This window comes from Lycium ferocissimum, chromosome 9, assembly GCF_029784015.1.
Source record: "Lycium ferocissimum isolate CSIRO_LF1 chromosome 9, AGI_CSIRO_Lferr_CH_V1, whole genome shotgun sequence".
Taxonomy (NCBI): Eukaryota; Viridiplantae; Streptophyta; class Magnoliopsida; order Solanales; family Solanaceae; genus Lycium; species Lycium ferocissimum.
In genome coordinates, this window is record NC_081350.1 from 37903682 (window position 1) to 37916732 (window position 13051).

The 13051-nt window shown below is 34.6% G+C and overlaps 1 protein-coding gene and 1 pseudogene across 1 annotated transcript; one reads left to right on the forward strand and one right to left on the reverse strand.

The window, feature by feature from the left end:
- LOC132030606 (protein PAM71, chloroplastic) lies at positions 1-6592 on the reverse strand. The gene is made up of 12 exons (XM_059420308.1): positions 6421-6592; positions 5766-5823; positions 4746-5036; positions 4522-4575; positions 4273-4334; positions 3794-3862; positions 2666-2717; positions 2498-2572; positions 2264-2393; positions 1978-2048; positions 1560-1607; positions 1-179 (listed from the first exon to the last, which is right to left on the reverse strand). Exons 1-12 carry the CDS (start codon positions 6513-6515, stop codon positions 108-110), a joined length of 1077 nt encoding a protein of 358 aa, XP_059276291.1. The 5' UTR covers positions 6516-6592; the 3' UTR covers positions 1-107.
- A 3753-nt stretch (positions 6593-10345) lies between these two features.
- On the forward strand, positions 10346-12576 carry LOC132031887 (subtilisin-like protease; annotated as a pseudogene).
- The last annotated feature ends 475 nt before the right edge of the window (positions 12577-13051 follow it).

Consider the following 13051-nt stretch of genomic DNA (forward strand, 5'->3'; position numbering starts at 1 on the left):
AAAAAAAAATTTTAAACATAACTAGAATGCTCTGTGTTCTCTTGATCTGAAATATGGTCTATATGAAAGTACAAATTTGCTAGAAAAAATTTGAAATAATGGTTGTTTCAACTCACTATCTCTATCACTGTCACTGCTGCAAATACTAGGAAGAGAGTACCCCCTATGTAGGCAATAACCTGAAATAAGAGCTTTGTTGATTAATAACATGTGAAAAGTATCAAACATATCAAATATCTGAAAAAAGAGAATCTTTAGGCGCATTTGGCACGACAAAAGTCATTTTCTAGAGAAACATTTTCGACAAGAAAGTCATTTTCTGGTCTTTGGTTACCAAACATTAAACGGAAGAAAGTGACTTCCCTCACCAATAAGTGAAAGTAATCTTTCTTATAACTAACTTCTAGCTTCATATTACTTGCTTCAATTAGTACTTAGATATTATGATTAATGTTTAGTACTCAGAAACTTCATTAAAGAACACTTCCATTTGCTAATACTACTATTAATCTTTAACAGTATATGGTTTCTTCAAAAAAAAAATTCCATCGACCAACCAAATATTGGAAAAAATTTATCATTGAAAATGGCTTCCGGCATACCAAACACACTAGCGTATAGAAAGTCACAGTTTTTTTCTTTCTTTCTCCTTTTTAGTGTAATAAACATTATAATCAGGACGTGACAAGTTGCTAAAAGGAAGGCATTTTTCATGTTTAACAAGATATGATCTAGTCCAAAGTCTTCCCAGCATCATTTGAGTTTTCCAGCTGACTTCTGCAGTCAACTGGGAAAAAAATAACTTATGCAAGGTTGGTAATAGGATGATTAAGAAAAGAAACTTGGGTTAAGCACTATTTGTCGCGTAATCAGAAGATTATTTAAAACTGGAAAGATCTGGTTGGCAGATTTGACATAAAATACAGCTTCTATTTTATCAATTATGTAGTTAATTATTCCAAAAACAACTCATTATAAAATATCATATCAACTCTCTTGAGTCTACACAGAGGTATGATTGTAATTTTAAGTATGGAAAAGGTCAAAAATGCCCTAGAACTACCAGAAATAGAACAAAAATACCCTCTATTTGGTTTTTGGTCCAAAAATGCCTGATTATGCCCCTATCTCATTAACAAACCTCCAAGTCTCATGTATTCCCTTTTAAAACTTACCTATTTTTTTCAAGGTGGAGTCTGTCTTAGCAAAGAAATAAGTTTTAAGAGGGGATACATGAGACCTGGAGGTCCGTTAACGGGATAGGGGCATAATTGAGCCAGGTTGCTAATGGCGAGGGCATTTTTTCCTATTTCTAATAGTTCAGGGGTATTTCTGGCCCTTTTCCGTTTTAAGTACTTCATAGAAATAACCAGATATTATGCCATTGTGTACTTTACTGCTAAAAGGCATGACCTTTGTCTAGTCAGCTAATAACACATTATAGTAATAGTGGCTTACATAGAAGCAATCTATAGGATAAATTCCTTTGGGGTAGAAGATTCAGAGATCAAATAAACAATAATGTACCTTGTATTTAACTTCAGAAAGAGTAATCTTACCTTTTCAGACAAGAATGTTCCCAGTAAAGAACCTCCAAGAACAGCCAACTGTAAAGAAAATTTTACCACCAGTCAACTTTTGATGCATACCAGAGACCAACACGAAAAGCAAGAAAATAAACTAATGCACCAATGTATCTATATAGTTAAGTTTCATTTAACTAAAATGGTATTGGTAAGAAATTTAACCATGGTGCTCTTACGGCTAGAAAAAAGTTGCACTACGTAATTTGCAGAAGGTTTCAAGTAAAAGCCTTTACTTTTTAACACTATTTTGCTTATCTTGATGAAATTTTCCTTTAAATGAAAAAAAATAAAATTGATGTTGTAGTTGCTATTATTTGCAAAAGAAGTCGCGTTGCAGATTGCACATGATACCTTTAAAACAGAAATGTTTACATTAAAGGTCTGTATTTACCAAAGTTGCAACTCCGTGACCGGCTAATGCCCCTCCAATGACTCCAAGAGGTGAAGATGCAGCAGCAAGAGCTGAAAGTAGATATTGTGTTAGGACTCAGAGAAAAAATTTAGCCAACAAAGACTGAAATCGTAAAAACATTTGGCTTGTTGATTGAGCTTTCTGTGGATGTTTTCAGATTGCATAATGTCTGGCTGTTTAAAGACTCCTGTACGAGATGATTCATAAGACGATCAAATGGTAAAAACATAAGTTTCTGCATCGACCTTGAGTATATATGACTAACCTATTGTAGAAAAAAATGATTTGTCGCCCCACTCCGCAACAAATACCAATGCGAATGTGCTAATGATAGTGTTTGCAGCAGACAATAGTCCAGCACCATTTCCTGAAAATTCTGAAACTGCCAGCTCAGCCTGGTTACAAAAACAAAAAGGTTCACAATTAGAACCTGCTCATTACTGATGCTAGTAGCATTATTTAAAGTAACACAATAAATCCTCAGTGCTGATAGGATTACCTCTTTCTGTTCCTCTTCTGCTTTCATGCCATCGCTGGAGGAGGCATCAAGCAACGTTGACACTCCAAAATACACCTGTAACAAAGTTGAATATGGCCAGACACGTCAAGTTCACATGGCACGTGGTTGCAAGTCGTATCGTGGCTTAAATATTAGATCATGCGTTACCAGAAGGCAAGCTGCAGCAATATCATCCACTGGCAAATCATTTCCAGCAAAACTGCATTTATGCAGCTGCATTAGGGTATAATAGATAAACCAGCCATGATATATCCTTTATTTAAAGATGCTAACAAAGTCCGTTAAAAAATCGCACAGCTATGTATTCTTTTCTTACTCCAAGAGTGAAAAGAACAAGCTGTTATTATCCGGAAAAAAAGGGAGAAAATAGTATTTGCTAAAAAAGATAAAGGTTGCACTAAAGCCTATCTATAGTAAGAGGTTGTTTCGTGCTCATTATGTTAAGAAGTTTACTGAAATTACCTTTTACATGCTTCTATAAAAATGAGATTGAAAATCCATAGCAGTCTCATTCTATTAATACGGTCTGATATAAGGATGGCTTGTAGGTTGAGATAACGAACGGGAAATTTTAAACATATAAGAAGTTAATACACTAGAAAACATATTATATTATTTTGGATAAAAATGAAGAATGGCAAACTTTTTCTCGCACAGAAATGTGGTACCAGGCCAGTGGACACAACCTAAGATAAGCAATTTGAACATAATTAACAGCAACCATCTTGGGCCTTTAACAGATCAGTTCAAATTCTATAGTTACAGATATTGATGTATAGTACTAATTTTGGTACATATTATCTAACTTCTGAAGTAGTTTGTCCTGTTTGCTCCAAACTATAAAATGATAGTAAAACGTGGAGGATGTTAGGCTTTTGGATTTTTGAAAAGTAACATGTTATGCAATCAAATGGACCTGATGCAAGATTAGAAGTTTGAATCCTCCTACTATAAATTGTCCGGAAATATTTTTTCACAATATGCATTTCTAGTAGGTTGATTTTCTGTCATACTTAAAATGGATCCTCGTGCTATGAATTGTCCGGAAATATTTTTCACAATCTGCATCTTTAGTAGGTTGATTTTCTGTCATACTTAAAATGTATAATTATTTGAGCTGAGGGTCTATCGGAAACAGCCTCTTTACCTTCTCAAGGTAGGGGTAAGGTCTCCTCAGACCCCACACCCTCCCCAGACCCCGCCTATGGGATTACACTGAGTTTGTTGTTGTTATTATTAAAATGTATAATTATATCAAAAGAAAAGGTTAAAAACCTGAAAGGAAGAACGTCATCGACATAGTGGAAAGTTCGTCCGAGAACGACAGATATGATTGTCATGACCCTGCAAAATGACACAGACAGTACTGTTAACATAAAGAGAACAAATTCCACTTTTGTTTGGTTATGGTGATAAAATGGGTAACATCTACCAGGATAATTAAGAAGTTGTGCTGGATAAATTACGTTTATCTTATTGAGTTCTTCGATTTCTTAATTTTAACACAAGAATCAAACGTTATAAGAACTTGTCAGGAATATATGCTAACTCTTGAAAAGCACATGATGTATTCACGTGTATCAGATATAGAAATTAAGAGGACATAGTGAATGTTGAATGCTGAAATTCCTCAAAACATTTAACTTTCTAATTTCACTCTGAGATAGTTGAATATATAGATGCAAACTTAACTAACTGCAAACTCTAAACAGTAAAAACCATCTATACTACATGGTGCAGAAAGTTAACATTACCCAAGTGCGCCAAAAGTCCCAACGAAAGTGACAGCAGCAGAGTTCCTAGCTGCTAATAGAGCCTGCTCACATCAATGAATATTTATTTTAGTTGTTAGAGTATTATAAGGACTTATTATTTTAAGTTGTAGCTGCAGCACAAAAAGTAAAAAAAATCTGTTGCGACATGAAAAAGCATTTGAATCATCATTTCATTCAGCCAGTACTGTCTCATCTACATATAGACTTTGAATGATAAAATCCCCTTACAGCAATAAAGAAGGTCTTGTCCCCAAGCTCTGAAAAAAATATTAACAAGAACGCCTGCGAAAAAAGAAAGAAAAGGAGGTTTAATTACTCTCTAGTTAAAAGAAATATTCTGTGAATTAATCCTTGGCATTGTTATTTCTTCCCCTCTATTATTTCCATTTTAAGGATAAGGTAAAACAGAAGCAAGATTTTAGAAATGGAAGTTGCTGGGAGATTTTCCTAACTGAAGCAAAACCTGTGCTTAAATCTCCGAGGTCCCCGAAGAAAGGAAACGACTGCAAGCCAGTGGCAACCTCTGAAACAGCACTTGCTTGTTGTGTGAACAGAAGATTGAAAATCCCAGAAAGGACAACGGATTTCAGATAATTGTTCTGTGGCATATCTAAAACTTGAAGAACAGAAGTGCTTTGATTTTTCCTCTTTGACAATGCTGATCTTTTTGTACTTCTGAATTCTTCGGGACCATAAGCCGATCTTGAGATATAGCAACGTTTGTAATTTCTATTCCTGACCACCTGAGAAGAATCCAGAATGTCGGATCATATATCTTCACAGTGAGATTTAAAACTTTAACTACGAGATAGTAAAATGATCAGCACATACATAAGTTACAATAAACTGATTAATCACAAGGAACTAGTGGAAATGATCCAATTATATAACTCAATGACTGAGATTAAAAAATTGATCGTTAAAGAAGGACGGTTGTGAAATTCCGGATCCACTATCTATGAGTAAATAGAAGATGTAGAATTTGGCTTATATGGAATTCTTTCCAGGGAAATGCATATCATAATTCTCTGCACAACCAGGGCTGATATTTCAGTATCTCAACAGCATTTTCTAAGAAACAATGGAAACAGGAAAAGTAAACTAATTGAAGAAGGAAGCCAGTTAATAAGTGTTTTTCACCAATAGGTTAAAATCAATTTCAAGCATTACAAAAGATATAGTCTATCTTTGATGATAGCCGAATCCAACTTGTTTGGAATTAAGAAATAGTTGATTCGTCGATATAAAAGAAACATATTCGGTAGCCTCTGACCTCTAATTCTTTGAAGTCTTCTCCTACACATTACACATTAGTTTATTACAATGTCCCGGATATACTAATTAGACTTGCAGCTGATCCTCACAGAAAAGCTACAAAATTTTCACCCCTTTAAGCAGATAAATTATTTATTCACTTCATTTGGTTTTGACAAATGAAGTAGGAGCAATTCAAATTGAAGAAAAGCAGAAACCTTGGATACGTCCCCAAACCATCCATGTTTTATGCAATGAGAATGCCGCCTAGAAAACCTGTAAACAACCCAATCAGGAATAACAAAAAAAGGAAAACAAACATAGCACACTTTGTCTTTCACAATCGTACCTAAAATAATTAAATATAAATGTCCAATCTACTTTCAGATGAGGTGATTTGCACAATTATACATTGTATCAGGAGTGGATGTAGGTAGCTTACATTAACAAGGTTCAACTGAGCCTCGTCCATAAATATATTGGTGAGAAACCACTAAAACATCAATAAATATTAAACTCAGACCCATAATTTCTAACAACTTTAAATGTTGAACCCATAAACTTTAAATCTTGGACTGGCTTATCATGTATGTAGATGTTCTGAGTTCAAGTCTTACTGCCACCTATTAAAAAGGATATTTTCATGTTTTTTTAAAGCTTAAACTTTTAGATGAGACAGAAAAGCCAAACAAGAATGTTAATACTAGTATTTTCATCATCAAAATGTGTGGACAGCCTTCTACCAGGTGACCACAAACAAGAAAAGAACAACCCCAGATAATCAAAAGAAGGAAAATTTAAGCTGAGAATGAAACAGTTTATGCTCAATTTTCAAGAAAAGACTAAAAGAGAAGCTAAAGAAACAAAATATACCTCGAGATTGCAAGAGGGGTGTTGATATTAGGGAAGACAAATGAGGGCCTAAACAGAAAGCTGCTGCTCTCACAAGAGAGTGCTAGGCTTTGCATTCTTGAAAAAATTCCACCAGAATTAGGAGCACAAGATCATAAAGAGTGGGTTTTTAAGGAAGATAAGAAAGAAATGGGGAGTGGACAGAACAAGGACACTTATGGATAACCTCATCAAAAAAGCGCGCCAGTTAGACCGTTACACACTCACATTGGGCCCACTCAATTCATATTTACATTTTTACACAAAGAAGTGATACATTTGGCTAGTGTTTGGCCATATATTCCCAAAAAAGTTTTGAAAAATTTGATTTGGTGAAGTTTTTCAAATTTTGAAAATGTGTTTGGCCATAGTTTTTCAAACACTACAAAAAAATGGGTAATTTGTGAAAAACATGAAACATTACTTAAAGTTTCTAAAAACTTTCAAGAGATTTTATACATCTTTTTTTGGCAACCGATATTATGGAGGCTTAAAACCTTTATTTTCCTAAATCGCTTTAGGTTACGATGACTTTCAACCTCTGCAAATTACCCATTTTTTTGTAGTGAAAACATATTTCATTTTTTGTTTTGAAAAACATGAAACATTACTTATACCTGTAAGTTCTAAAAACTATCAAGAGCAATCAACCATGCAAATCATACATACTCACCAATCCTAAATTATGGTTTACTTCGTTACACCTCGCGTTTTGTACAATTAATACCTGCAGCAGTAATACGATATTATAATAACAAGGACTTAATGCAAATATAAAAGGGTTCATGGAAAATACTAAACAAAATGTCCTTTTTTTCCATTTGACACCTCATTTTAATTAAGTATTATAAAAAAATCTATTGAATCCTCAACTCAAGAAAATCCTCAAGTGTGTCCTCTATCAAACCCTCTGGAAAGTCTGATATATTTATTAAAAGCAAAAACTAAATTGTGAGTAATGAAGGTAAAGTAATATTTTAGACGTGTGGTAAGTTATTCTGGAATTAGTTATCTCTTGTGTGTCGAGCCATGTGTTATTGTAGTATGTAGAAAAGAAGGGAACTTCGTGAGTGTTGCTTTTATGATGTGAAATGAGGATTTAATGGTTAGAAATGAAATTGTCATTGCCAAGGATTAATTAAGAGCTTACTCTTTTTTTTGTGGAATTGAAAAATCTAATTTCATTTAGCTTTGAATCTTAGCTAAAAAATGACATAGTTAAATTAGAATATATATTAGTATGTTGCTACATTGAAGATAAAATACAATGTAAGCCTTACACTTAGATTGTGTTTGATAATGACACACTATTTAGGACGAGGTGTTGGTTTGAATGCGTAAAGTTATTTGAACAAAGGGGTTGAATAGGAACAAGATGCACTTTTTGTTGAGTTGTACCAAAATAGAAAAAAGGGATAGGTTCAATGGTTAACATTTGAGAATTGGAGTCTCGTATGGATTAAGACTAATAACAACTGCTAATAACACACTTACTAGCTATTACAGTTCAAATTACAATACAAAAATCTATTTTTATCTTCTCATAATGTGATTTTGAACACGAATTTGATGAGAAAGCAATTTTCCCTATGGTTTCTTCTTCTACTATTTGGGTACAACTTAGCTCTTTCACTTTATAGAAGAGTGTTTTAATTATGGAAACATGGTAGATATGGCTTTAATGGAGGAACATGGTAAATAAAATTAGTTGGGTCATAAATAGATGGAGCTTTTTTATAAAATTCAAAAGTTGGGGGTAGTTTTTAAAAATTTTGAAAAGCCCAAAACATAGATGTTGGCCCAAAATATGTCTGAGCCAGATTTGAAGATTTGTTTTCAAAATCTGTCAAAATTTTATGGCCAAACAAAGATTTGAAAACAAATCTTCAAAATATGCTCCCAAAATCTGTTATTATTCATATTTACATTCTTGATTATGTTATTATCCCCGCCAAACGAGAGCTTGGTATAATGCGGACTTCATTCCCAATACTAACTTCATTCCCAATACTAACGTTTGGCTGTGAGGAGAGGGTCTATCGAAAACCGCCTCTCTACCTTTACAAGTTAGGAGTAATGTATGCCTACACTCTACCCTCCTCAGACCACCTGATGGGATTATTCTGGGTATGTTGTTGTTGTTGTCATTGTTGTTTGGCTATGAGAATTATTTATTTTTTGTCGGAATTTTTTTTGACTTTATTTGCAAACCAGCATTTAGCCAAGAAAATTATATTCCAAATACAATTTGTATTGGAATCTGGAAAACACCTAGAACGGAGTTTTTACTTTTTTTTTTTTTTTTTTTTTTCACTTTTTTCGCTTTCAGTATATTCAAATAAATCAAATATTCTTTGCAAAAAGTATAACCAAACACAACTGCATCTTCAACTCTAACTTCAAAGATTCCAAATAAAGTGAAAAATATTTGATTTCTATGGCCAACTGACTACTTAGCAATTCGAGACATCTAATTAGGGAAAAAGAAAGAAAGAAAGACTTATCACTCTACCACAATGTTCGTGGGTCTTAAGATGTTTCCAATTATTATCTAAACCCCGATTAGATTTTACTTTAGTGTGGTTTGATCCATATATTTTCCTTTCATTTTAACTTTTATGACATAGTAATTTTTTAAACTAATAGGTTACTTTTAAGGTACTAATTCTGTCAAGTAGAATCTCAAAAAGATTACTATGCGAACGATCATTGAAATTAGCTTCAGACAGATGATAGAGTCCTAAATCTTTGTCGTAATATTCAATAATTGTTGTTTAACTTTGAGTTTCGAAAAGAAAGATATCTTCTAATTATATGATGGTGACCTTGGTATAATTATTCAAAAGTTCCAAATAAAAGAAATGAGAAAGAAAAAGAATAGAAAACCACAACTATTTTAAATAATTTAAAATACGTTAATAGACACTACGTAATAATAACACTTACTTTTATCATCAAAAGTTGTGATGAAATGGATATGATTCCTCCATCTTTAACATAAAGTCTCGAGTCTGTAAAGACAAAAATGGAATCCTGATAGAACGAGTTGAAATGACGTGAATCCAAGCTAATTGAAGCCCAAAATTTGTGTATCAGACATTGGGTAGGAAATTAAATAAAAAACTTATGTTCAAACGTACGATACTTTTATAATCAACAGAGTTAGAAAATACTTCTCAAAAGAAATGGTCATGAATGATAAGCCAATTCAAATGTAAAATAAAGATACATTATGCAATATCTACGATTCTTAATGATAAGCTAAATATATATCTATGATTCCAGTCTTTGTAAGATACTAATCAAAACAAGAAATGGCTTATAGTCTTTGCACTACATTCTATAAGTAACTTCAAATTACCAGTTCTTTTGTTTCGTCGGAGGTTTGACCAGCTCAAAAGAAGCACGCCTAGAGATGCCCCCCCCCCCCCACCACCCCCCCCCCCCCCAACCCCAAATTTAAGTTATAGTAGTATACACTAACAATATGAAAAATTATTTCATAATCGAGTCACTTATTAGGTAATGACTTGTATATTTCTTAATAAGCATTAATCTGTAATCTATACTAGTATAAATTAATTCCTTTTAGTTTTTCAAAGAAAGGATTTAGAAGACTTTATTTATTCAACTTTTATATATGATGTTAGCTGAGATTAATGTTTCATTAATAAAAGCAATTGAAATGATATCATAGCGATTAGCGGGTTTAGCGGGTTTAGCGTCAAAGACCAATTCTTTGTTCTTCTACAAGTTGACCAAATTCCAAGCACTATATATACTGCCTGAAAAAAAATCATAAATCTACCAACAAATTCTTACCAAATATTACGTAAGTTTCTTGTGTGAGCTAGTTCATAGCATAAGTAATTGTTTTTTCTTCTATAGCATTTTACAAATATCGAAGATGGAATTCCTTAGAATCCCTCTTTTACTCTTCATATTTGTCCATAGTTTATCTTCAACATTAAAGGCCACTGATTTGGATACTTACATTGTTCAAGTTAAGTCTCCAAGTAGTCAAATATTTACTCGTACAACAACAAAGGACTTAGATAGCTGGTAGCATTCATTTTTGCCAACAACAATAGCCAACTCAATCGAAGAGCCACGTATGGTATATACTTACCACAGTGTGATCAAAGGATTTGCAGCTAAATTATCAGCTGAGGAAGTTAAAGAAATGGAGAAAAAAGAAGGATTTATTTCAGCGCGTCCTCAAATAGTGTTGTCTTTGCAAATTACTCATACTCCAAGCTTTCTTGGGTTACAAGAAAACATGGGAATTTGGAAAGATTCAAATTATGGTAAAGGTGTGATCATAGGAGTTTTGGACACTGGTATTGCTCCTGATCATCCTTCGTTTAACGATGAAGGGATGCCTCCTCCACCAGCTAAATGGAAGGGGAAATGTGAGTTCAATTTCAGTAATGCTTGTAACAACAAGCTCATTGGAGCAAGGTTTTTTAGTGTTGGCAGGGGCACACCATTGGATGATGATGGTCATGGTACACATACCGCAAGCACAGCTGCTGGAAGCTTTGTGAAAAATGCTAATGTGTATGGAAATGCTAATGGCACAGCCGTTGGTGTTGCATCTCTTGCTCGCATAGCCATCTATGGGGTGTGTAGCATTTTTGGCTGCCCTGAGAGTGATATTTTGGCTGCAATGGATTTAGCGATTGAAGATGGTGTTGACATCCTCTCCATCTCCCTTGTTGGAGGTACTAGACCTTTCCACGACGATAACATTGCAATAGGAGCATATAATGCAATGGAAAAGGGAATTTTTGTTTGCTGCTCTGCAGGTAACATGGGTCCAACTCATAGGTCTGTGGTAAATGAAGCACCATGGATTCTCACCGTTGGTGCAAGTACCATTGATAGGAAAATCAGGGCCACCGCGGTGCTTGGAAACAAGGAAGAATTTCAAGGGGAATCAGCTTATCAACCGGATGATGATTTAGCTTCAACCTTGTTGCCTCTTGTTTATGCTGGCTGGAACCGAAGTGATGTTGACGCTGCATACTGCAACACAGGGTCACTAAACAATACAAATGTCAAGGGCAAGATTGTTTTGTGTGTAGCTGGTAATGGGGAAACAGGCGTGGCCAAAGGCCAAACTGTGAAAGCTGCAGGAGGTGGAGCCATGATTCTCATGAATGATGGCTTCACTACATCAGCTGATGCTCATGTACTCCCAGCTACCGATGGTACCTATGGAGATGGGGAAAAAGTTTATACTTATATTAATTCAACACCGAACCCCATAGCTACCATCACATTCCAAGGAACTATAATCGGAGATAAAAATACTCCGGTGGTTGCTTCTTTTTCTTCTCGAGGCCCTAGTGTAGCAAGTCCTGGCATCTTGAAGCCTGATATAATTGGTCCTGGTGTTAATAGCCTAGCAGCTTGGCCTACCTCCGTGGAGAACAATATCGAACCAAAACCTACATTCAACATCGCATCTGGCTCCTCAATGTCTTGCCCGCACCTCGGTGGAGTAGCGGCATTGCTCAAAAGTGCACATCCTGATTGGTCTCCAGCAGTTATTAAGTTTGCAATTATGACAACCGCAGCTACTGTCGACTTGAACAACAACACCATCCAAGACGAAATGTATCGTCCTGCGAATATTTTTGCCACGGGCGCGGGTCATGTCAATCCATCTAGAGCAAATGATCCAGGACTAGTTTATGACATCGAACCAAGAGACTATATACCTTACTTTTGTGGTTTAAACTACACAACCAAAGAGATCACGCTCATTGTCCAACAAAAGATCAATTGCTCAGAGGTAGGAAGTATTCAACAAGCACAACTAAATTATCCTTCATTTTCGATCATACTTGGATCAACTGCTCAGACATACACGAGGACAGTGACTAACGTTGGCGAGGCTATATCATCGTACACCGTGGGGGTTGTCTCGCCACCGGGCATTGATGTGAAAGTTGAGCCCTTGACACTGAATTTCACAGAGCTAAATCAGAAAATTAACATATATATGAAGTCACATTTTCTCACTCAGCCATTCGCTCTAGCTCTGCTGTTGTTGAAGGATTCTTGAAATGTACATCTACAAAGTGCTCGGTTAGGAGTCCAATTGCAGCTTCATTTGTCCATGTCTTTTAAGAAAAAAAAAAAATTTGAAATTAATTTTGTATGGTGTCAATATAATCTAAGTTATGGATGGAATATTTCTATGTCATCAAAAATTATATCCAATGGACGATAAGTTCGGAATTCATTTCATTAAATTTTGCTTTAGTTTGCATCAATTATAAGTTCTCCATTTGGTTTTTTAGCTTACGCGCAAACAATTCTTTTGATTTCACCTGCTGATTTATGAAGATGCCCAAATTGATTTTTAGAAATTGTTTACTGGGTATAAAATTTTGTGTGATATTGTATTTGTCTTTTTTCTCTGAAATGGCTTATGGTTAGATTTCCATGTATAAAATTGAAACACCAGTGGTTGCTCGCGTGTTAATTTAAATTGCAAATAATAGGATTTAATTTTATCGATGGTCACTAAATTTACTCTTTGTAACACTAAAGTCAAAATTAATTTTTGTAAACGTAAAGTCACTAATCTACGTGTTAGCTG